This window comes from Nerophis lumbriciformis, linkage group LG09 (genome assembly GCF_033978685.3).
Source record: "Nerophis lumbriciformis linkage group LG09, RoL_Nlum_v2.1, whole genome shotgun sequence".
Classification (NCBI taxonomy): Eukaryota; Metazoa; Chordata; class Actinopteri; order Syngnathiformes; family Syngnathidae; genus Nerophis; species Nerophis lumbriciformis.
In genome coordinates this window covers 28497840-28525000 of record NC_084556.2, presented here as the reverse complement: position 1 = coordinate 28525000, position 27161 = coordinate 28497840, and the positions used below count along the sequence as shown (strand labels likewise).

The 27161-nt window shown below is 44.3% G+C and overlaps 1 protein-coding gene across 1 annotated transcript in view; it reads right to left on the bottom strand.

Moving 5' to 3' along the window:
• The window catches only part of nlgn2b (neuroligin 2b), a 296270-nt gene that overhangs the window by 76018 nt on the left and 193091 nt on the right, over positions 1-27161 (bottom strand). The window contains exon 3 of the mRNA XM_061962056.2: positions 12826-12879. Within this exon, the coding sequence (XP_061818040.1) occupies positions 12826-12879 (54 nt within the window). The remainder of the gene's footprint in view (positions 1-12825; positions 12880-27161) is intronic.

Sequence of the window (27161 nt, the reverse complement as noted above, 5' to 3'; positions counted from 1 at the left end):
AAAAGGACCTGCAGTGTGTTGGTTTCTTGCCAGACTTTGTATTTTGTAAGAATACATATTTGTATTTCTTCTGTAGAAGCACTTGCATTCAGAGGAGAGGAGCTGCCCTTCCGTGTTTAGATACCAGTTTCATGCATTAATAACAAAAATTGTGGATTGTTAAAGTCGTGGTTTAAAGATTTTTGGTAATGTTGAATGTTATATTTCTACCGGAATAAATGCTTCTGATATTCTGTACATCACTTGTTGTACAAGTTAATGTTCTTCATGTAGCTGCATGGCAATGTCTTAACCTTCTCTATTTATTAACAAATTGTAATTTTCAGCCTGTTAGATATTCTGGATTTTAAGGACTATCAACCAGAACATGTTAAAAAAAGAATATACACAATATTTCAGCCTGCCACACAAATGTATTTATTTATTTAGGCAGAAACATTACAAATTACATTACAAAACATATTTGAAAAAACATAATTGTACTGTAAGACATTTGTTATATACATTATTACTGCAGTCAGACCAGATGTACCACTTTTATTTAAAGCCGTAAGTGTGTGATTGGTTTGAGAAGAGGTGTCTTGACATGTTTTGACGATGTTTTGTAATAAAAACAAAACAAAAGTGCCTTTTGAGTTCCTGCCTACAGTCTTCCATTTCTGCTGGGATTGTATGCCATCTTATGCCATCGTACTAAAGCAGTTCTAGTAACAATCTACATGTTATGTTATCAATGCACCTTAACTGTAATCAAAATACAGAAGGGAACCTTGATTTGAGATGAAAGTATTTTGGGTTACGAGCTCCGTCCAAGAAGCAATTAAACTGAGTCGAGCACATAAAAAAAAGAAACTGTAACGCTGGTGGCTCAGTCTCAGCTTTTTTTTTTATTGCGTGTGTCTTTAAAATAGGTCGCCATGGGGCCAAAAAAATTTGGGATTGGCAGCACTTTGATAAAGAAGATGACAAACACTACTTGAATTCAAGCAATAACTCATAACAAAATAACAAGGTGGTATCAGCATCGCCAATCTCAACAGAATGTACGGGAAGTACCTTTTTCTCCATACTCTCAGCACTTTGCTAAGAAGAGAAGGTAAAAGCGATGTCATTTACTTATTCCACTTGTCATTTACAGTATATTTATTTCGCACCGTGTTCTGCATGAGCAACTACAATTATTCTCTATCAAGTGTAATGTATTAAACGGCACTTATGGGTATGGATGTTTGTGAATTTCGATTGTCTGCGAACACAACAAGGCTCAGCGCCAATTGTAGCTGAGTATAGATGACAGGTAGACTTGTTATTGTTTGAGGGTTCCTTACAACGTCTTGGTAGACGCTGCAGTACTTTTTGGTAATATGTTTAGGTGTTATTTACTATGGCAAAAATTGCTTCGCTTTTCATACGATTCAGTTTCCGTCTAACTTTTTGGAACAGAGTACGAACCCTGGTTTGACTTACAGCTAATCAACCACATCTTTTTTTAAATTCATATTCAAACAGACACACATTTGAGGGATTGTTTTATTATATTGTAATTACATTTATGTTTATTGTCTTGTCATTGTTTTTATCACTTCGCAGCGGCAATAACATAAAAAAGAAAATGACTGAATGACTGACAAAAAAAAGGAACAGTTCAAAACGAAATATCTGCCTGAAACTAAATGGCACTAAAAATCCATTTATTTGGGAAGAAAAGATAAAAAGCTAATGCATAACTATAATACTTTAATGAAGGGTAGATGAGGCAAAGGGGTCTAAGTAGACTTCAATAAGAAATCCTTTTTCACAGTATTTCAACACCTGTCCTTTTTTTTTTGCCCCCCTTCAACATAGTTTGGGGGCTTTTTGAATTCAAGTAGGTAATCTCAAAAATAACAATTGTCTAATGTGTGCAATTAAAAAGCACATGTTCCAAGGTGACAGAAGGGTCATGATTATCTTATGGCATTCATAATACAAAATAAAAGTTGTTTACTGCAGAGTGAGAGATTACACACAGAAGGGTGCATCATAGGTGATGTCATTGATACTGGATCATCAGAACACACACAAAGACCAGACTACTGTATCCTCCCTCCAAAAACTGCCAACCTCAACGCAAAATTGAAAAAAATATATTTTTATTTCACTGCTAAGCCCGATTCAGCACTTCGGTGTTCTGTAGCTAAACTCATCCCTTTGAAAAACACTTTTAAATCTGACTTTTCTGGACTCCACTCCAATTAACTCGGGAATTCTGGCCTTCCCAACCTCTTCTGAGCCATCTGATGTGTGGACATAAATGTCAAGCTTTACCAGTCGGGTGCTCATCTAGCCTCTCCCCTCTCTTTCTCTACATCTATATCACTTCTAAAGCTCTATAAATGTCATCTCATCATGCTCCTGTCTTTATTATAACTGTTTTTTCCTTTTATTCTCCCTATCATTGTGTTACGATCCGCTGCCCGGATCATAGTTTGTTTATGTTTGAGTCACATGTGTTTTCAGCACCTTGAGTTTCGTTTATTTCTGTTGCCATGACGGCAGATTGTATACACCTGCCTCTGGTTAGTGTCCGGGACGCGCACCTGTTGCCCGGGCGCTAATCAGAGGGCTATTTTGTCTTTGCCCTGGCCTCACTCGGTCTGGCTTCCTAGTTTGTTCTTATACAACTGATGACGACAACTTTGATTCCCGCTAGCTTTTCACGCTATGCCATTTTGCCTGCTAGCTCCCACGGTAGTCCTTTTGTTCTTGCCTTTTGCTATTTGCACGTCTTTTGTTTGTTCATCGAATGATTTATATTTTAAATAAATCATTTTCCTACCTGCAAGCTGTGTCCGAAGCCGTCTGCATCCTTGGGAGAACCACACCCGCATCACTATGCGACCCAGTCGTTTCAGTAGGAAGCCAGCAGAAGACAATTCTCCCGCACCGGCCATCGAGGAGTTCGACGAAGGTACGTGGGAGGTGTTGCGAGCGATGGAGGCGGAAACTCTTCGCTATTCCTCCTCGGAGCGCCAGGACCTGATATGGGGTCCCAACGGAAAGCTGGTCCCAATCCACTCCGTTTGGCCCGAGGACATCGCCACACCCCCGCAGTACGGGACGCGTCAGCGAAGACGGAAGCCGGCCAGAAGGTCTTTCCCTCGCCGCCAAGACGCGCCGCTCCTGCAAACTCCTCCCCCGGACCGAAGCAAGCTACATGCAGCTCAAACTTCCCCTCCTCAGATGTTTGGCAACCCCATCGACCACTTCGCCAAACAGTTCTCTGATTGGGCTGTAAGTCACATGGACAGTTGCAACAATGACGTCATTTCATTGGCGCCCCCCGAAGAGGTAACTCCGCCCACTTCCGATGACGTCATTGAGCAAGAATTTTTTTTTCCATCTTCTAATTCTTTCTGTCAGCCAATACCAAATGACTTTCATTCTAAGATAAGACATTATCAGGACATTTTTATTAAGTGTAAGTCTAGTCAGTCACATTCTGATTTTCAAACTCCACCTCCAGTGACTTTGGTTCCGCCCCCAGTGACTATTGCTCCGCTCACTGCACATATTTTCTCCCCCTGTTCTCTCACCCAAACTCAAGTGGGGGGTGAGAATAGACAATTTGGACAATTTAAAGAGGAGGAGTATACCCCCCTCTTTACCTCCCCCCACCCACCCTTGAAGACGGTTCCAAACCGCAAAGAGCGCGTCTGGTATCCGCGTCTTGAGGGGGGGGCTAGTACTGGGAACTGTGCTAGTGCGGTGGCACAACTTCAGCGTGCTAAGCCGCAACCTCCTGCACGGCCCTCGCCACCAGTCTTTCGGCGTGCTAAGCCGCAACCTCCTGCACGGCCACCGCCACCAGTCCTTTGGCCTGCTAAGCCACAACCGCCAGCTAGGCCACCTCCAGCTGCACCTCGGCTAGCACCGGTTCCTGCACCTCGGCTGACACACCAAGCTTCGTCTCCTGTACCTCCACCACGCCAAGCTCCACCATGCCAAGTTCCTCGGCTGGTTCCCACACCAGCGCCGGCTCCAAGGCTGGTTCCCACACCAGCGCCGGCTCCAAGGCTGGTTCCCACACCAGCGCCGGCTCCAAGGCTGGTTCTCACACCAGCGCCGGCTCCAAGGCTGGTTCCCACACCAGCGCCGGCTCCACGGCTGGTACCCACACCAGCGCCGGCTCCACGGCTGGTACCCACACCAGCGCCGGCTCCACGGCTGGTACCCACACCAGCGCCGGCTCCACGGCTGGTACCAGAACCTGCACCTGCTCCACGGCTGGTACCAGAACCTGCACCTGCCTCCACGGCGACGACGTCTCCTCCTGCCTCCACGGCGACGACGTCTCCTCCTGCCTCCACGGCGACGACGTCTCCCCCTGCCTCCACGGCGACGACGTCTCCTCCTGCCTCCACGGCGACGACGACTCCTCCTGCTTCCACGGCGCAGTCTGCTCTCTCCTCGTCTCCGGTGGGCTTTTCCAGGATGCCGCCACCTTCCTCGCCCTCATCGTCGTCTCAGCGACCTCGAGTGGTCTGGCTGCGCAAGCGGCGCTCTCTGAGGTTTCTGTATGGACGCCTGTGGCGCAAACAGCAGCGACACCCGAGACATAGACTTAGAACTCTGCGGCTGCTGAACTTCTGGCGCCACTCACGCCCACCTTCTCGGCAGCCATGAATGTGGCCTTTCCGTGGTCGCCCGCCTCGCCTGCGGCAGCGGCGTTCCACTCGCCACCGCCACCTGACTCTTCCCCGGTGGATTCGGGGACATGTGGCCTGGCGACCCACCACCAAATCCTCCCTCCACCCTCCCTGGACTCTTGAACTGTTTCTTGTTTTTTGGGTTCTAGTTTTATTTCGTGTCAAGGGACATCTGGAATCTGTCCTTTAAGGGGGGGGTACTGTTACGATCCGCTGCCCGGATCATAGTTTGTTTATGTTTGAGTCACATGTGTTTTCAGCACCTTGAGTTTCGTTTATTTCTGTTGCCATGACGGCAGATTGTATACACCTGCCTCTGGTTAGTGTCCGGGACGCGCACCTGTTGCCCGGGCGCTAATCAGAGGGCTATTTTGTCTTTGCCCTGGCCTCACTCGGTCTGGCTTCCTAGTTTGTTCTTACACAACTGATGACGACAATTTTGATTCCCGCTAGCTTTTCACGCTATGCCATTTTGCCTGCTAGCTCCCACGGTAGTCCTTTTGTTTTTGCCTTTTGCTATTTGCACGTCTTTTGTTTGTTCATCGAATGATTTATATTTTAAATAAATCATTTTCCTACCTGCAAGCTGTGTCCGAAGCCGTCTGCATCCTTGGGAGAACCACACCCGCATCACTATGCGACCCAGTCGTTTCACATTGTGCTCTATTGGTGTTCATTCTACCCCCGCTGTCCCTTTTCATTCATACTTGAAATCCTGCATGGATCTTTTGCTCCATTTTTAGTGCAAACTATGAGGGCAATTGCACTCAAGTGCACATTTGTGCAAAGAAAATGCACAAGCAACAACTAATAGACAAATGTAAATGTAAAGCGCTTAATGTGTTGATAATGCTTTGTTTTACGAAAGTCTGTGCTCCCGTCGGAGAACAGATGTATTTGTCTGCATCACCAAACTGTAGTCAGGAATTCTCTTGAGGAGAGGAAACTTGAAAATGTGAAGCAATCACGAGATTATGCAAACAACAATGGAACATATTAAATAAAAGTGTGATGAATGACGCCATATTGACATTTACTGTTGCATCCCGCCAGTTTAGGAAATGAAAACAAAGTACCGGTAGCTCACTTCAAAACGACAGCGTTTTGCTAAATGAAGCACAACAGATGTTTGAGTATGTAGGAGTAATACATTAGGGTGGAAAAACTTTAAAGGGGAACTGCTTTTGAAATTTTAGCTATAATTCACAGTCCTAATGTTGCGGTGCGGATTCGAACCCAAGTTTCTCCTGCAGCAAGATCACACTCTCTGTCTGGCAGCATGCCAGTACACGCCCCCGCACACAACCTACATCTAAGACAGAACTCAGAGGATTTCTGGGTTTCGCGGGATTCTATAGAAGATTCATTCGGAATTTCAGTCTTATTGCAGCACCCCTAAACGCTCTCACCTCATCTAAGGTACATTTTTTGTGGTCACCTGAGGTCGACAGTGCTTTTAGAGGACTCAAGACCAGCGTCATCTCTGCACCTGTCCTCATCCATCCTGATTGGGACTGTCCATTTTTAGTGGAGGTGGATGCTTCTGACTCAGGGATTGGAGCTATACTTTCTCAGAGATCTAAGATTGATAACTTGATTCACCCCTGTGCATTTTTCTCCAGGCGGCTGTCCCCGGCTGAACTAATCTACGATGCTGGTAACAGGGAGCTGCTGTCCGTCCACGAGGCTTTATTGGAGTGGAGACACTGGTTAGAGGGAGCTAGGCACCAGTTCCAAATCCTTACTGACCATAGCAACCTTCTCGCCATTCGGTCAGCGCGACAAATCAACAATCGACAGGCAAGGTGGCAACAGTTTTTTTTCCCGCTTCGACTACGTCTTGTCTTACAGACCAGGATCCAAAAACTAGAAGGCAGACGCGTTGTCTGGAGTGCACATGGCTGAGAACATTTGTCCGCCCATCCCTGAGACCATTCTGCCACCAGCTCGTACTGTGGGAATGGTAACCTGGAGAATTGAAGACCAGGTGAAGAAAGCTCTGCAGGCTCGTCCTGGACCTGGGGGCGGACCGCTAGCAAGCTGTTCGTTCACAGAGAACTTCGGTCCCAAGACCTGGATTGGGCTCACTCTAGTCTGTTTTCCTGCCATCCCGGGTTCCAACGAACAGTATCCTTTGTCCGAAGACGTTTTTGGTGGCCATCCTTGGCTGCCGACACTCGAGAGTTTATCACTGCCTGTTCCACTTGTGCCCGCAATAAACCGCAACACCGACCCCCGGCTGGCCTGCTACGCCCACTATCGATTCCTGCTCGCCCATGGTCGCACATAGCTTTGGACTTCGTCACTGGTTTCCCCGTCTCAAGAGGTAATAACACTATACTCACCATTGTCGACTGTTTTTCTAAGGCCGCCCACTTCATACCCCTCCGCAAGTTGCCTTCCTCCTCCGAAACGGTGGATCTTCTCACATACATGTCGTAAAACAACATGGGATTCCTATGGACATCGTATCCGACCGCGGTCCTCAGTTCACCTCTAAGGTATGGAGAACATTTTGTAAGGGGATCGGGGCCTCGGTCAGCCTCACCTCAGGATATCACCCCCAAAGCAATGGACAGGCCGAAAGTGCCAATCAAAGTCTGGAGTCTATGCTTCTCTGCGTTGCCCAACGTCAGCCCTCGTCCTGGAGCAAGTTCATCCCATGGGTAGAGTACTCCTACAACGCTATGAAGAGCTCCGCCACCGGTATGTCCTCTTTTGAGTGTTCTTTGGGCTATCAACCCCCTATGTTTCCCGAGCAGGAACTCGAGATCGGGGTACCTTCTACCAGGGCCCACATCAAAAGGTGTCAGAGGGTGTGGAGAGCCGCTCGTACGGCCCTAGTTAACGCATCAAAGGATGTGTCGCAGCGCCAACAGACACCGTATCCCGGCCCCTTCTTACCAGCCTGGACAAAAGGTCATGTTACTCGCTAAGGACCTCAGCCTCCAGGTAGCGTCTAAAAAATTAGCACCCCGTTTTGTTGGTCCCTTTCCCATCATCTCCTTAATCAACCCAGTTTGTTAGCTGTTAAACTGGCTCTCCCACCCTCGGCAAGCGACATCCTGTGGTCCACGTGTCTCAAATTAAGCCGGTGGTGGAAAGTGTTCTATCGCCTCCACCGTGGGAAAAAGGTGATATTGGGAAAGGGGGGAAAAGTAAAAAATATCAGTCTAAGGCTGGACCCTCGGGAGGGGGTCCAGACTGAGTCCAAGGGAAAAAACCTCATTTAGCATAGCACACAAACATGTTACATATATTTACAACAACTCGCAATAGAGGTCGGGGGGGGATTGGGGCCCTGGTGGCCGGCCTGCTGCTATAAAGCGCTACTAGCCGTCCATTACCCCGAAGAGGAATTAAGCGGTGGTGGTGAGGGGTGTTGGATGGGGGTGGGGAGTGTGTTTGTATATATGCCCATTGTCTTTGAGTGAAGTGAAGTAAGGTTCATAAGCCCAGAGTCGTTCTGCATGCAATGCAAGCAAAGATTGATTCCCAGGTGTCGTTGAGGAGGGAAGGAGGGAGAGAGGTCAAAAGCGTCCATCTTTGAAATTCCTCAGGGGATGATTACAGAACAGCCTGTTCTTGTCTCAAGGCCATTCGGGGGGTCAAATCGTAGATAAGGATTTTTGCTTTTCCTCGAGCAGGCATTACAATGACTTGTCTGTTATATTTGTCCATGCTGGCTCTCATGTCCAAACCTTCCTTTACAGCAAGCTTCTCCATGATGTGACCCATCTTGCGATTCAGTTCAGAAATCCTGCCCAATCCGTCCATTGCGACGAACAGCCTTTGGGCTCCTTGAGTAGCTGCCATCGTCTTACAAATTTTATGATACACCAGAGCAATGCCCAGCCCAATCAGCTGGTGCCCCGCGATCATGGTTCCAAATAGGTAGGTGTCTTCCACGTCCTCGATGGAAAGGACTGAGAGGCACATGATTCTCCATTTCTCCCAGGAATCTCTCACGTACCCCACAGCAATTGTTCCATCAGGGCAGCCAAGCTCCGCAGAACCTCTTTTCCTCGTCGAAAAGATTGTGTCAATAGAGTCGAGAGTCCAGCTAATCAATTCCATGTCTGATGATTAGATTTAGAGGACAGCGCAAAGAAAGAGGCTTCCAAAAAAGTTTAGACAAGACAAGACAAAAGACAGCAAGCCAGGAAAAGACAGTAAAATTATGTGGATATTAACTGAGAAGTTGGTACACTTTGACAGCCAATTTAGACCTGGAGCTGGCGAGAAAGACACGCAAATGACACTGGTTTGCACTCACCTTTTTTTTTTTAACCCTCTGTGAGGGTTATGAGTCATTCTTCATACCAACGGGAAAATATCAACAACCGGCAGCGCAGTGAAAGCAGACGTACAATAAGTAATGTATAATTATGTTTGTTTGTTCTCATTTTCAAGCCCTATACTTACAGCATGTACAGTACGTAACCTTGATGGAAGTGTTTGAATGGTTTTTTTTGTGCTTTATAGGCAGAATACAGCGACCCCGTAGGCTTATGCTCGCATTTATTTACTAGTCAGAATGCATTCAAAAAAACTAAAAAAAACATATGCGTGCTCGTCTTACATAAGGATTGTGAATGATAGGCAAAATTCCCCAAAAAATCAATTTCCCCTTTAAACTTGAATAAAAAGTGTGTCAGAAAAGTTCCAGGACTCTACATCATGTGAGGCGACATTGCATTGTGAATTCTTACCTCAGGTTGAGATAGTCAACCAGCTACTCTATTAGGGGGCCTATTCTTAAATGTTTTTTGTTTTTTTTACATGCTGGAAGTTTCTCTTATTCGTGTCCCCCAGCCAGCCTGCTGACACGTCCACTCCGCGTAAGTTAAGCAAAAGTGTTTAAGTCAGGAATGAAGGTGGGCTCATTACTAATAAGACAGACTTTTCCATGACTCCTTTTTGTCTTGGTTGTGTGAAAATCATGAAACATGGAGTTTTACTAACACTTGCCATAACAGAACTAAATAAACGGTGTTTTTTTTTTTGCTTACGTTGCTTTTGTTGTCTATGCTGACCTAAATTCACTTGCCAAATGTTTGTATCGCTTGTAGTGTGGCAGGTCTTTCTATTGCATGTTTAGGATTTTACTTTTTTCCTATATGTTTAATGGATGTTCTAATCTTTCTGGCTGCAAAACAAGTTTACCAATAAAGTAACTGGTGAATGTCATTGAAATCCATGAAAAAGATAACATTTCAAATTTGAAAATAATGCACAGTTTTCCCCGCACATGACTTATGTCTAGGGCTGATGCTCGAAACCGGTTTTCCCGGTTGTTCGAGAAGAAAACAACCGAGTCCTCGGACTCGAATCCCTTTTTGAGAACCGGTACCCGTTATCGAGACCACTATAGTAAAGAAAAATAATTGGTTCTTTATTTGAATCCCTGGGAACGAATCCCGTCCCGACAAGAAATGCCCCGTGGGACATCACAAGAAATGACGTCACGTAGGTCAGTCATTAGGCGCAGATGGGGAAAGCAGGAAAAAAATGGACCGGAAAAAGCGCTCCAAGGCACGGCTTCATTTCACCAAAAAAAACGAGGAAGCGGCAATATGCAATTATTGCCAGGCTTCGCTCTCGTGTAAGGGGGGGAAGCACAACAAGCGTGTCGTGTCTTCGACACGTGTTGAAGCAGCGGCAGAGATGACAAAGAACGGCCCTTTTCTTCTGCCAGCTGCCCAAGTCCCAGCTACAGTGGCGGTGATGCCGGTGAGTAACTAATGTTAACTGTTGCCGGTTAAATCCATATCTGCTCACTTGTAGTAACGCTACCTCTTATGTCAACCAGGACTGCAGTAATGTTAGCTAGACTAACGTTACCTAAGCATAGTCAGTGGCTAACGGTAACGTTAACGTGAGCCTTTTTGTATGTGTCTGATAACGTTAATGTTATCTTGTAGCCTACACCACAACAGAGTTTGCAAGTCTGTCTAATAAACTAGTGATTTCTTTATTTCTTTAGTTTATTTGGAACATGAACACACTTACAGTATAATACATCACAGTTTCATATCATTTCACTTTACAGGAGTAGGAAGAAGTAAAGCGTATTTAATCCTACCCCTTTCCCATTTCTTAGCGTTTACAAATATATACATCATTTACAGACCTTTTTATAATAAAATATCTGTGAATTAGTATATACAACAGTTTTGTAATATGTAATTAATTAATTCAGTCATTATTAATATACTGAGATGAAGAACATCTTATTTTCAATAAGGTTGAAAGTATTTCTTATAATTCTTCTTCTTTGTACTTTGTAAGCACTATTCATTTGAACAACCTCTTAAACTGGACCATATCAGTACAATGTTTAACTTCTTTACTTAATCCATTCCATCATTTAATTCCACATCATTTTAGCTGTTTGCAATTTTACCAAATCATCGAACTTTAATATTTTTGACTCAATTAATAAAGTGTTTGAATGTTCTCTACATCCAACATTATGTATCAGTCTAATTAATTTTTTTTGTCACACAGTTAACGAACGTAGCACACATTTGTAGTTATTTCCCCACATTTCTGCACAATAACTCAGATATGGTAATACTATAGTCGCCTAGCAGTAGAGAATGTGAAGTGATTTGTTAAACCAAGTATTGTGTGGTTTTTTTCCATATACAACAACCTATCTGGACTCGATAAGAGAATTGACAAGTAATCGGTTCGATAAGAGGATTCGATAGTAGGCTCCAATTCGATAATTTCTTATTAAACATCATCCCTCCTTATGTCTGTCGATGCACACATTGGGTGGAGCAACTCTTAAACGTGGGCGTCCTGTGTATTCTCCCACTGACCTAAGTACTTTTGTTCTTACGCGCCTCTAAAGCAGAACTAAGTCCAGCGCCCCTGGAAGGTAAAAACATTATATTGAACTTAAAATGTGCATGCAGTGTACACCACACATAATGAAATGATAAGAGAACCTTCCAGAAAAGGACCAACGATACCTGGAAACATCCATTGAGGCAAGGATAAAAAAACATAATGCCACCCTGAATTAGCAATCAAAAATAAAATGCACATCGGAACATACAGCTGCTGTGTTTGAACTTCCTGGTACTAATGGACGTTCAATTCATTGTTGAACTATATGTCTTTAATAGAAAATAAGGTAACACTTTAGTATGGGGAACACATATTTGCCATTAATTAGTTGCTTATTAACATGCAAATTAGTAACATATTGGCTCTTGATTAGTCATTATTAAGTACTTATTAATGCCTTATTCTATTATACAACCAGTAAGCCATTAACTAAGAGTCTTCCCTCAATAACCTCAGAATGACTGCTTATTAGTAACCCTAAACCTAAGCCTAACCCTAACCCTTACCGTAACCCTAACCCTAACATGTTCCCCTAGTATCCAAATAACTCTAAAATTAGTCTTTGTTACTTTAATAAGCAACTAATTAATGGTGAATATGTTCCCCATACTAAAGTGTTACCGAAAATATATTTAAAATGTAACGTCTACATCAATTGATTGGATTGATTTTCTAAAAGTTGCTATCAAACTGTTACGCTCCCCTGTGCAAGCACACCAACACAAACAGCTGTCAAGCCCCTCTGATGTGTCACGGCTTCACAAAGATTTGTACTAAACACAACTCTGAACATCACAAACAACATCAAGGTGGATATAATAATACCAAGTATATAAAGTTTCATCTACAGAATATTATTCACATGCAGCCAGGAAGAAGAGGCTTTTGTAGCGTGCATACACACAATACATTACCATTGTAACACACATTCGCATGACAAACACTGCCTGGATTGATACGGTACTATTTTTCATGGGCCTGTTCGCAGTCTGAATGAGAGAATACGAATAAGCTTAACTTAAAAAAACATTTAAGCGCAAACTGGAGAATAGGGCCCTGAGTGCACAAAAAGAGACCCCCTGACCTGAGCATTTGACATTTCCTGGCCAAGAAGAAGCAACCTCCCTGGGGGTCACCAGTGGGGATGGTATCAAGATGTTCAAAATATGGAAGTGGAACTTTTCTTTTCTGACACACTTGGTATGCGAGAAAACAATTATAGCAAAGCACAAGGAAATGTAAAAAGCAAAAAAAAAAAAAGAAGTGCAATAAATACCTTCATCCCTCGGTCTGTTCATTGTAGACTCATCATGTTTTTTTGTAAGTGGACCTAAGAATCAGGACCAGAAACAAGACAAAATTAAAAAAAGCTTGCAGCAACACAAACACAAGAAGAAAAAAAAAAAAAAAGAGTAGCACAAGTTCAAGCTGTGACGTTATGTTTTTCAGTGACTGGTCACAGCTGAGGATACACTTGTTATAAGGATTACACAGTCTTTTTTTTTCTGAAAGGATAACCCGAAAGTCAACTGTTTAAACTGCTTAGTATCTTGTCACGGACTGCCTCATGAATGACCCCGAGGGCTGCTTCTCCTCCATCGTTCTCCTAATCGCTCCTGACACCGTGCTGCTTCGTGAAGAAAAATGAGAAGAATCAAGTAATCACTCTTTTTTTTTTTTTTGTGGGACCAGCATTTCTATCCATGACTGTGACAAGCGAACAAAAATACATGTACTGTTTTCACACCAAAAAAAGAAACATTGTGTTTTTTTACATTACCGGTACTTAACATTTTGTTTTAATAATGCAAGGTCAAACACAGGACATGCCGGTGCTTGCCAGTAGAGCTCAGTGTGAACAAAAGGAAAAAAAGAGCATTGAGCAGAAACTTTGCATCATAGAGACTTATTTGGAAGTAGCAAAATGACTAAGAGGTGACCTGACAAAGACTTAAACTGGCTTCTAAGTTCACCTGGACATGTTTTAGACCATTAATCAAAACTGAGTTTGTTCTCTTGCAGCAATTCGCCCTACAACTACCACGTTTTTTCATATTAATGTGACAGTATCATTGGTACAAGTCTAATTCTGTTCTTTCACTGTTGCATTGCTCGTTTCGTTGTGTATCTTTGTGTTCTAATGGACCAGATTGCATCTCTCTTTTCTCATTTTTCTCTTGGACGAGGTGAGCTACACAGTGGGCTGCTTTGATGCCTAAAGCCAAAAAACACCACACTCCCACCGAGGCTGTCCCCCGCATGGCATCCCACTGTGAGTGTTTCAGAAGTGGAGGTTTGGTCACTTTCCTTAATTTTTCAAACTCTACTATAGGGCTACAAGAAATTATTGTAGGATTATGATACTTACTTGACTAGTCAAACAATTATTTGACGTTGAGTACCCTTCTTGATTTCAACTGGATTTTAAAACCTATTTTAGTAAATTAAATGGTAACAAAAGAAACATATATTACTCTATTTTCTGGACTGTAAGCCGCTGCTTTTCCCCAAAGCTTTGAACCCTGCCTCTTAAAAAACAGTGTGGCTAATTTATTATTATTTTTTTGTGGACGGCCATAAGCTTTTGTATTCAACAAATAGTTCATATTACACCGACAGACGCACTTAAAATGTGTGTTATTGTTCGTGCTATGGCGCCATCTTTTTGACGAGTTCGCTCACTGTGGGTGCTGCGGGTTGAAAATGGACTTCCTGTTTCATGCCTTGAACCCAAAGTATAACCGTCCATGACGTTTTTTACTCGAAAGGATGCTTAATTTCTCCAAGCAATGTTTGTAAGTTTTACAATACAACTAAAACAATTTATACTTACTAAACCGTCCCATGTGTGATGTCTGTAGGAGTGTTTTTATGCATATTTGTACGTGCTATCGTAATGTAATCAGGCTAGTGTTGTTAGCATTAGCAAATATGCTAACACATTTACAAGTATCTGTGTTAGTAATATTAACTTGCAATGGCATTCTTTTTGTATTGTTTCAGTTTTGTAAATTCATCAAAACGTCACCGTGGACTTATGGAGTCCATGACAATGACTTCTGTTTTGTTTGATTAGCTGTTTTACTGCCGTGTTACAGGCACCATTTGGAAACAATTAAGGTATGTAAATAAATATTTACAAAATCGTTTGTACTGGTGTATATCTGCAGCTTATAGTCTGGTGAGGCTAATTTATGTAAAAATATTTTTTTCTTCTACATTTTGGTGTGCGCGTCTTCAATACTGGTGTGCTCTATAGTCTGGAAAAACACGGCACTAATAAATGAATGGTTTTATTTTATTACATAAAGTAAACAACTTCAGTGAAAAATAAAACAACAGACTTAAAGTGCAAGACGTCTTGTAAACATTACATTTAGTACAAAAAGTATTTTTCATCCAGTATTGTTCAGGTTATTTAGCAGCAACTATTTAAGTAATAAAAGTATATCCATGAACAATTCTGTTGTCTATCAGTTAAAACGTTGACAATAGCAAATCTTTGTCGATTATTTTTTATAATTATGTCGACTTATCGTTGCAACCCTACTCTACTATGACTGTTCATTATTTGAAATCTAAACTGTCATTTGCGGTATATATTTGTGATTTCCCATGATGCACCACCAGGAATTGATTGATTGATTTGTGGCCCACTGCTAACAATCCTCACGAAAATGTAGCAATTTGCTGAAGCCAAATTAGGAATGAAAAATAATTGATTAATTTACTGTTAGAAATGCAGTTGATTGTGTGAAATTGATTGTTTTGACAAATGGCGTGTAGAATACTAGCAGATGTGCTTTTGATTCAGTGTTAACTAATTTGTGGTTCTAAGAAGAACAACACGATGTCAGCTATGGGACGGCGCCTTCGAACAGCATTAGGGATGGGTGATATGGCCTAAAACAATATATTATTTTGTGTATAAATGATAAACAAAACATTTCAAAACTTTTTTTTTTTTAAAAAACCTCTGAATTTAGCCGCTGATTTATGTGGTAACATATAGCATCATTTGCACTTATATTGTTTCCTCAAAACCATCATTAGTCTTTCTGGTAATTTACTGTTAATACCGTGTAAATACTTGTGTAATACGCACTAAACTATCTACACTTCTGTTAAAATGGATGAAGACATATTCTTCCGCTGTTTTGGGCGATACAACACATTTTGGTTTTAATCCATTCAATAGCAAGTACTTACAGGACATAATTGGCCACACAATCATTAAATGTTTACATTTTTAATCACAACTGTAATCTGACCCTTTTATTATATACAAAATATATAATAAAGTCAATAGCGCAAAATAAATAAATAAGTAAACAAAAACAAAAACTACTATTGTCTCTTATTTAGCCTTTCCCAAAATTCCCGGAAATGTTCTCCCTGTTGACAATGAATAGGAAATATACAATGGACTGCATATCCCACATTTCTCATCCAATTTGAACCGTTCCAACATCCACACACTCTGCTCACCCTGGACATTCAAGCCAGCATGTTTCCCGTTTCTCAAAATTCCCTGATTACCAGGAATTTCCTCCCATTGAAAATGAATGGTCAATATACAAACCTCTCCATATCCCACATTTCTCAAACGATTCGAACCGTTCCACCATCCACTCACCCTGGACAATCAAGCATTTCAGTTCCGCTCACGCGTATTGGCGGTTTGGCGGCCTGCGCACATAGGGCATACACTGACGGAAATGCAAATTCTAGTATTGTTGTGTTGTTTGGATAAAAGAGAGATTGTTAAAGGGGAACATTATCACAATTTCAGAAGGGTTAAAACCATTAAAAATCAGTTCCCAGTGGCTTATTTTATTTTTCAAAGTTTTTTTCAGCTAGCTATTGAGCCATATCGGTTTGAACCGTATGCAAGCGAAACCGACGAAAACGACACGACAGCCAGCGACACGGGAGAAAGCGAGGACGAATTCGGCGATCGCCTTCTAACCAACGATTGGTATGTGTTTGTTTGGCATTAAAGGAAACTAACAACTATGAACTAGGTTTACAGCATATGAAATACATTTGGCAACAACATGCACTTTGAGAGTGCAGACAGCCCAGTTTTCATCAATTAATATCTTCTGTAGACATACCCTCATCCGCTCTCTTTTCCTGGGGGTCTGGCGGCAGATTTCTTTGACTTTATCGTTGGAAATGCATCTGCTTTGAGTGTCGCAGGATATCCACACATTCTTGCCATCTCTGTCGTAGCATAGCTTTCGTCGGTAAAGTGTGCGGAACAAACGTCCAATTTCTTGCCACTTTTGCATCTTTGGGCCACTGGTGCAACTTGAATCCGTCCCTGTTCGTGTTGTTACACCCTCCGACAACACACCGACGAGGCATGATGTCTCCAAGGTACGGAAAACAGTCGAAAAAACGGAAAATAACAGAGCTGATTTGACTCGGTGTTTGAGAAAATGGCGTTTTGCTTCCCGATGTGACGTCACGTTGTGACGTCATCGCTCCGAGAGCGAATAATAAAAAGGCGTTTAATTCGCCAAAATTCACCCATTTAGAGTTCGGAAATCGGTTAAAAAAATATATGGTCTTTTTTCTGCAACATCAAGGTATATATTGACGCTTACATAGGTCTGGTGATAATGTTCCCCTTTAAGCCATTACCTCATTGTTATGTTGGTTTGATACAGTATATATATATATATATATATATATATATATACACACACACACATTAATAGTGTCTTCAAAGTGTGCCGTTTATTTACTGCAATAGGGCCTTTTGTCGAGGTTAGTACCAATTATTCTTGTTTACATTGATTCTTGTGGGTAACTCTGCCGTCACTATAAAAACTTTTCGGTTTACGAACTATGTGCAAGAGCCAATTAAGTTCCTAAAACAGAGGTTCCACTGTAATTCATATTGTCTTTATTGTACAACCCTTGACTTGATCATTATGACCAATACAGCACTGGCATAAAAGCAAAAGTTTAATTAATGATCAATTGATTGTTAATGATCGATGAGGAAAATTTTGTAAAATGCCCACCCCTAACCAACATGTCTGCCAGGTTGTTTCATTTAAAAAACAAAGCGTCTGACTTCCTTCCCCTCATTAAAATGGTATGCCATCTTAAGCATTATGTTTAGCTTGCTGCAGATTGTAAAGTTCTACCCTCTTGCTCTGTGCCGTGTGATCCCTGCAGAAAGAAATATTCCGCAGACGAAAGCTGTGACGCGAGGGTTCACCTAAGGATGCTGTTGCAAAGCTATCAACGTCACTGCATGATGCATGAGACTACACTGTCACAACACAGCACTGGTAACACACATACGATGGCTTCCCCAACCCCATGTCATGTGACCATTCATATACTCCATGCACATATATGTTAAAATTGAAATATGACCATGCAGGCGTTTATTTTCAGGTCTCTTTAGATATTTACACATCCAGTGACAGGATGCCTGTCACCAAGGTCAAAGAGGAGCCCCACATTAAGCTTTAATGGTAAAGCCAGTTAAACACTCCATAGGGCACAGCCAATAAAACACATTCATCAGAGGCACCAACCAACACCTGAGGCTGTAAGTTTCGCTGATAAGGATCCCATTAATTTGCCTATTCTTGGTTTCCGTCAATAGAGCTCTCCATCTGCCTGCTGTGAATGGTGTTGTTCCACAGTCACTATCTGCAATAGTCAAGTCTTCGAGGACGCCATTAAAAGACACTCACATTCACAAACCCACGCTCATTAATTCCACACATGCTGCACAAAGCATGTTAACACAGTCCCCAACATCTGTTGCTGCTCACACTTGATCGGCAGCACGGTCCCAGTCTGTCATTTAAACTCTTCAGTCACATGTTGACATTTTTGACACACCTAAAATTGCATATTTTAATCCAAGATTAAAAACGTTTTTGAGATGGCTGTGAAAATGTTGGTGTGAAGACGTCTCTGTCTCGGGTTCTTCTGGGACCATAGGAAAGGGCACAACACTTTTGGTTGGCGTTTTACAATTCTTTTAATTATATTCTCACACAAGTCTCTGTCGGCTTTTCAGCTCTCCTCCTCCTCACAATGTCTCTCTTTTCGGCTTTTCAGCACTCTTCCGTGGCTTTTCATCTGCTTTCCGGGTCCCTCCGCCTCATGGTCTCCGACGCTGCTTAATAAAGGAACAGGTGATTAGATAACTCGTTCCAGCTGAGTCATCCACTCACCTGTCTGCTGCTTCATGGCCGGCCTCCGCACACACCCCGCCCGCAGGGAACGCGCGAACCACACCCCTCTCCACATGCCTCCACCGCCAGATTTGAGGCCGGGCAGCCGTCCGGCCGCGCTCACTCCCCCCCACCCCTTATAGCGGGCCGAGAGAGAAAATCGGCCACGGCCATCTGCGCGCCCGGCCTGTGGACCACCCGGAAGTTATAGGGCTGTAATGCCAGATACCACCGGGTGATCCGTGCGTTGGCGTCCTTCATGTGGTGGAGCCACTGGAGAGGTTTGTGGTCTGAGCAGAGACTGAAGGCACGCCCCAACAGGTAGTAGCGGAGGGCCCCGACCGCCCACCGGATGGCAAGGCACTCCCTCTCCACCGTGCTGTACCTTGCCTCCCGGTCCAAGAGTTTCCGGCTGATATACAGCACGGGGCGGTCGACGTCCCCCACCCGCTGAGACAGCACCGCCCCCAGTCCCCGGCCCGACGCGTCCGCCTGCAGACAGAAAGGGATGTCAAAATTAGGCATGTGCAGCACCGGAGTGCTGTTTTTACCTTCTCAAACCCCCGCTGGCATTGCTCCGTCCACTGGACCAGTTCTGGAGCACCCTTTCGGGTGAGGTCAGTCAGTGGGCCGGTTAAGTCAGCAAACCGGGGAATGAACCGCCGGTAATAGCCCGCCAGTCCCAAAAACTGCCTCACCTCTTTTTTTGTCTTGGGGGGTGGACAGGCCGCGATTGCCGCTGTTTTGTCTACCTGCGGTCGCACCTGTCCCCCTCCCAAGTGGTACCCCAGATACTGTACCTCCCTCCGGCCAACCGCGCACTTCGCCGGGTTGGCGGTGAGCCCTGCCCGCCTCAGGGACTCGAGCACCGCCCCCACCCGCCGCACGTGTTGTTCCCAGCTGCTACTCTGGATGATGACATCATCCAGGTAGGCAGCCGCGTATGCAGCGTGGGGGCGCAGCACTCGGTCCATGAGACGCTGGAACGTGGCGGGCGCACCGAACAAGCCAAACGGAAGTGTCACAAATTGGTACAAACCGTCCGGAGTGCAAAAGGTCGTTTTTTCTCGGGACTCTGGTGACAAGGGAATCTGCCAGTAGCCCTTGGTCAAATCCAGTGTCGTGAAAAATTGAGCAGTGCCTAGCCGATCCAGGAGCTCGTCGACCCGAGGCATTGGGTACGCGTCAAACCGTGATTGTTCATTCACCCTGCGGTAATCCACACAGAACCGCACAGTCCCATCCTTCTTCCCAACCAGAACAATGGGACTGCACCACGCGCTGTGGGATTCTTCTATCACCCCCAACTCAAGCATGGTTTTTAATTCCTCCCGAACTACTTTGCGTTTGTGTTCGGGAAGCCGATATGGCCGAGACCGCACCGTAACCCCCGGGCTGGTCTCAATATGATGTCGGATGAGATCCGTGCGACCGGGCCGCGAGGAGAACACATCAGAGAAACACCGCTGTAACTCAGCCACATCCGCCCTCTGCGCTGATGTGAGCTGGTCGTCACAGGACAGCCGGGGGGCCGGGCCAGAGCGCGGGATCTCCGGCCCCAACTCATCCTCCTCCCCCACTACTGTCACCATGGAAACAGGCTCCGCCTCTTTCCATGCCTTCAGCAGGTTCAAATGGTAGATCTGAGTGTCTCCGCGTCGGTCCGAGCGCCGTACCTCATAATCGACATCACCCACTTGCCGTGCGACCTCAAAGGGTCCCTGCCACTTTGCAAGTAATTTGGAGTTTGAGGTTGGAAGCAATACAAGTACTTTTTCTCCCGGTGTGAATTTGCGTAGTTGGGTCCCCCTGTTATACGTGCGCCGCTGACGTTCTTGGGCACGGAGCAAATTCTCACGTGACAAGTGCCCCACCTTGTGGAGTTTTGCTCGCATGTCCATGACGTATTGAATTTCATTCTTGCTGGAGCTTGGACCCTTCTCCCAGCTTTCTTTAATGACGTCCAGCACTCCGCGAGGCCTCCGGCCGTACAACAACTCAAAAGGTGCAAAACCAACGGAGGCCTGGGGTACCTCCCGCATCGCAAACATTAGGGGGTCCAACCATTTATCCCAATTCTGTTTGTCCTCGTGCGTAAACTTACGGATCATGGTTTTCAGCGTTTTATTTAATCTCTCCACCAGCCCATCCGTTTGCGGATGGTATACACTGTTGCGGATCGCTTTGATTCCCAGTAATCCGTAGAGTTCCTTTATCGTGCGCGACATAAAGGACGTGCCTTGGTCAGTCAGAATCTCTTTCGGGATTCCAACTCGGGAGATGACCTGAAACAGCGCTTGCGCAAAACTCTTGGCAGAGATGGCGCGCAAAGGTACTGCTTCGGGATAACGCGTTGCGTAATCCACCAGGACTAACACAAAGCGGTATCCCCGTGTGCTCGGGTGAAATGGTCCGATGAGGTCCATCCCAATTCTTTCGAACGGGACCTCCATGAGCGGTAATGGGCGCAAGGGCGCCTTTGGGTTGGCCGCTGGGTTCACCAGCTGGCATTCCGGGCAGGCAGCGCACCAACGGCGCACGTCTGCCCGGAGGCCTGGCCAATAGAGTCGGACCATTACCCGATTAAGTGTTTTATTATACCCTAAGTGGCCAGACATGGGATTAAAATGCGCCGCCTGGAAAACCATTTCCCGGCGGTGTTTTGGCACCAACAACTGGGTGTGTTCCTCCCCGGTTTGAGTGTCACGGCCCACTCTGTATAATCTATCCCTAATAATTGAAAAATAGGGGAATACCCGCGCTTTCCCTGGGCGCACCAGCTGACCGTCAATATAATCCACCTGGTCCCAGGCCTCGTGCAAGGTTTCATCACGGGACTGCTCGAGGGGAAAGTCCTCAGTAGGTTGCCATGGGGGGCCGGGGGGGCCTCCCGCGAAGCCCCCACCGGTTCCCGCTCGGCAGCACCGGATGAAGCCGCGTCGCCGCTGAGAACCGCGCGGATACTCCCCTCGCCGACTGTCCGTGAACGCAACCCCACACATTGTGTCACCAAATGGTTAAATCCCGGCCAATTCGTCCCTAGAATTACGGGGTGCGTAAGTTGCGCGCTTACGGCAACCTTAACCATATGCTTTTGTTCCTTGTATATAATTTCCACAGGCACCATAGGGTACTCGTGCACATCCCCATGAATACACCTAATTTTCACCCGTGTCGCCTGCCTCAACGCCCCGGGCCAAACCAGGTTTTGGTGGATCATGGACTGTTTGCAGCCCGAATCCACCAGCGCCCGATATGTACCCCCTTGTACCCTTACCACAGTACGTCTCCCCCTGATTGGGGGCGGGTGCTGGAGGCCCGACAACCCGCAACACCTGCCCCACCTCCATCAGGGAGCACTCCCGGCGCACGTGCCCGGGCCGTCCGCACCTCCAGCACACCGGCCCTGGGGTTTGAGGTGCCATCTGCGAGGGAAGCCCTCTCCCCGCAGTGTCGGTACCCTGAAATGCACAAACCATAGACATATTATGACCCCGTGTTCCCCCCCTTGTCGTCTGTCTCTGGGTGTGTGTGGGTGCGTATTTTTTTTTTATGTCCGTGTGGTGAACCTGTTCGGTGATTCCGGGTGGCTCAGGCTGGCTTGGTTGCCACTGCGGAGACTCTCCCTCCACCCCCCCCAGAGCGGGGCGAGTCGTCGGCGGGGTGCTGGGGTGGGTCCCTTGGCCGTTTTGGTTGTTGTCTCCCTCTGTACCGCCAGGTGTTCCTCCGCCAGTTTCACCGCAGCTTTGACGTCTGGGGGGCTGTGGTACCGTACCCACGCGGAGGTCCTGGCCGGGATTGCCTCCACGAATCGCTCCAGGACGATGGCCTCCAGCATTTTTGGGTCCAGTCCGTTTGGCTGGAGCCAACGGGTTGCTGCGTCTCAAAGTTGAAATGCCAGTACGAAGGGCCGGTCCCCTGGCCCCAACATCATGGCCCGGAACTTCCGGCGATGGTCTTCGGGGCTGCTGCCGACCCGCTCCAGTATGGCGCAGCGCAAGTTTGCATACTGCATGCCCAGCGCCTCCAGCGGGGATGTTGTCGACATTTCTGTGGTTCGCCTTGTTGGGTGCCACTGTGAAGACGTCTCTGTCTCGGGTTCTTCTGGGACCACAGGAAAGGGCACAACACTTTGGGTTGGCGTTTTACAATTCTTTTAATTATATTCTCACACAAGTCTCTGTCGGCTTTTCAGCTCTCCTCCTCCTCACAATGTCTCTCTTTTCGGCTTTTCAGCACTCTTCCGTGGCTTTTCATCTGCTTTCCAGGTCCCTCCGCCTCATAGTCTCCGACGCTGCTTAATAAAGGAACAGGTGATTAGATAACTCGTTCCAGCTGAGTCATCCACTCACCTGTCTGCTGCTTCATGGCCGGCCTCCGCACACACCCCGCCCGCAGGGAACGCGCGAACCACGCCCCTCTCCACAGTTGGTTTTTGACATTATACTGCTGCATTTATTAAGGTTAATTAAGTTAAAGTACAAACCCCTTTTCCATATGAGTTGGGAAATTGTGTTGGATGTAAATATAAACGGAATACAATGATTTGCAAATTCTTTTCAACCCATATTCAATTTAATGTACTTCAAAGAAATGCTATGGTATTTTATTTATTTATTTTCTTTGTCATAAAGAAATACAATCATGTGTGCTTACGGAGTGTATCCCTGCAGACTGTGTTGATCTATATTGATATATAACGTATACATTGTGTTTTTTATGTTGATTTAATAAAAATAAATAAATAAATAAATAAATAATTTTTTTTTGTGCGGCCCGGTACCATTCGGTCCACGCACCGGTACTGGGCCGCGGTGGTTGGAGACCACTGACTTAAACGATTGAACATTTTTTCCGTATCAACAAGGCCAACAAAATGAAACTTGAACAATGCTCTGGCAGTGGTTTGTATTTCAAGATCGCTAATTCACTCATTTTGCTGTTACTCCAAAAAGGGATTCAGCCTTAGACATATCCCATCATTTTGAGGAAGGCCAGCCGAGTCTGACCCCACTTCTCATTCACTTCCAGAGAGGCTTGGTGTCTGTGGGCGGAACAAAGCCAAGCATTTATCCAATGATTGTCTAGTTTGGCTGCAGTGGAACAACCCACTCTGTTACCCCATTGAAGGCAATGAACACTCGACTTCAACACTGTTTAAAGCACCGTGACGCTACCACAATTAATGAGGAGTAAATCGTGCCAGTTGTTGAGAAAGTAGAAGATTCTGAACAAAATTTGAACGCATTCTAGCGCAAATTTAGTCATGAAATATAAACATATAAGTACATATTTAATCACTTTTTTATATTTTAGTGGAAGCTGAGCTTCCCTTGCGGTCTTAATGCAATCGCCACTGCTGTATACCAATATCCACAGCAGGTCTCCAAGGTGAAGAGTTCTAGCATTTTTGAACAAGGCGGGTAAGGTAAGTTAGCAAGTCAGATCCGTAGCTTCGGGACATGGATTGGCTCTTGAGATTCGCAACAAGGGGTAGAGGGCGGGCATCCGGCCTGAAGCTGCTAGCAACTAGTAGGGCCATACCGGTTTTAGTATAGTACCGCGATACTAATGAATCATATTCGTTACTCTGAAAAGTACCAGTCCGCCACCCCCCCGCGCCCCTGTCGTCGTCACGTCGTGTCATTGCTGGTTTACGAGCATGTTTGGTAGCACACATTCACGGAGTACTTAGAAGCAGACGTAGTGTGTAGACAGAAAAGGGAGAACGGACGCATTATGGCTTAAAAACTGACGATAAAGGTGAAGTTATAACACTGAAACGCCCTCAGGAAGAGATGCTTTAAGACATGGCTAGCTAGCTGGCGGTTAAAGTCCAGCCCCAGTCGGTGGTGTTTTAGTTACTTTTAAATCAGTAATCCTGGTCTCCATGGCGACAAATAAAGTACATTTCTTACAAGTATCATCCCTGCAGGACGAGAAATAGCTAAACATGCTTCACTACACATCGTAGCTCACCGGCATCAAAATGTAAACAAACGCCATTGGTGGATCTACACTTGGCATCCACTGCAATAATACCAAGTACAGGAGCGAATCTAGTCGATACTACTATGATTACGTCGATATTTTTTGGCATCACAACATCTTCTTTCATTTTTTTTTAATGTATATTATGTTTATAAACTCAGGAAATATGTCCCTGGACACATGAGGACTTTGAATATGACCAATGTATGATCCTGTAACTACTTGGTATCGGATTGATAACCAGATTTGTGGTATCATCCAAAACTAATGTAAAGTATCAAACAACAGAAGAAAAAGTGATTATTACATTTTAACAGAAGTGTAAATAGAACATGTTAAAAGAGAAAGTAAGCAGATATTAACAGTAAATGAACAAGTAGATTAATAATTAATTTCCTACCACTTGTCCCTCATCATTTTTTACAAAATAATAGAATGGAAAATGACACAATATGTTACTGTATATGTCCGCAGACTAAATTAGGAGCCTTTGTTTGATTACTTACTACTAAAAGACAAGTTGTCTTGTATGTTCACTATTTTATTTAAGGATAATTGCAATAAGAACCATATGTTTAATGTACTGTAAGATTTTTTGTTAAAAGAAAGCCAATAATGCAATTTTTTGTGGTCTCCTTTATTTAGAAAAGTATCGAAAAGTACCGAAAAGTATCGAAAATGTTTTAGTACAAGTACCGGTACCAACATATTGGTATTGGGACAACACTAACCACTAGGGGTGCTGCTCCATTTTTCATCACACCACGATGGGTGAAGGGTCAAAGGCGTGGGATGTGGGATGTGGGATACCTGTGTGTGTGGCATGTATTTTCCGTGGATGCGTGTGTGTATACACCTGCAGACTGGCTCTGTTTAGCGACCTTGGAGCTAGATAACACAGCCAGTCAAATTTGCCAAAGAGAAGCAAACAAGCGCGTCCTCAATGCAATGTAGCAGTCTTGCTAGCGACTAATGTCCCCCCACAGTGCAAAGTCACTCTCAAGTCAATAATCCTCACCTCCATGTCAGCAAATAAACTGTTTTTTACAAGTAGCAATATCACTGGAGAATGGAGAATAGCTAAACATGCTACTTTACACACTGTAGGAAGATATGGTAACCGCTAACTGTAATTTAGAGTTTTTGAATGTAAACAAAGATGGGTTGATCGATAGAAATATCAAAAGTAACTGGAATTTGCAATTCCGGTAGGAATTGCGTGTGAATACTGAAGCTGAACTGAAATGCTGATTGGATGTAGAAAGACTGTTGGAATCATTTCAATGTCGACAGTGTTTGAATGTTGAAGAGCTGACACTGACCTGAAACTGAGTTCACAAACAGTGAACGCACGTTAACTGTTACCATACTTGCATGACAGCACTGAGTACCACAAACCATGATTTTCAGGTTTAAACATACAAATTAGCAAAAAAAAACTAACGTTCTCACAAGTATGCTAACAGATAGCGTGCTTACGCATGATAACTGTTAGCATACTTGCTCGATGGCTCTTTGATTTTAACAAACCATGATTTTTAGGTTTAAACATACACAATTAGCAAAAAAAGCTATCATAAAATACTAATGTTCTCACAAGTATGCTAATAGTTAACGTGCTGGCTTTATTTGGTCAACCGGCTATCACAAACCATGATTTTTAGGTTTAAACATACCCAATTAGCAAAAAAACTTAGCCAGGATTGTTAGCATGCTAACTTTCTCACAAATGGCGCCACATTTTGAGAATTTTGGGCAATGTATAACCATGAATACGTCCATTCGTTTGAATGGGAATTTCCTAGTAATTTAGGATTTACGGGAAAAAAAATATTTTATTTTATATGGGCAATACAACAATTCTCCTAGATGATATGAATGGGTTGGTGTTGGAATTTTAAAAAACGATTGAAAAATGTTGACGTAACAGTTTGAAATTAAATTCGGAATTCCTGGAATTTCGAAAAAAACGGGAATTTGTACAAAAAGAAAAATTGTTGTTTTGTTCTCCCAATTAAGATTAATGTTTTGAAGGTGAAATAGTCAAAAACAGTTGAAAATAGTGGACTGTGAAAACTTTCCAGGAAGAGGTGAAAATAGAGCTCTGGAAAACCGGGAGTTCTGGGATTTCCTGGAATTTTTTTTAAACTTGGAAAACGGCAGTTTGATTGTCCAGAGAAATGTGGTAATTGTGCAAGTTCAAAAAACGGTTAATTCATTTCCAAAGGGAAAAATTACCCGGAAAACCGGGAATATTGGGTAATTTAGGATTTTAAAAAAAAAGAAAAAAAAGTTGAACCGTTCCGATCGGATGAAAACTGTGGGCCGTGGAGTGCGCCAAAGTTTTGCGGTGGAATAATTATAATACATAGATTGTTTTTTGGTGTAGAATATCATATGTGCGAATGCT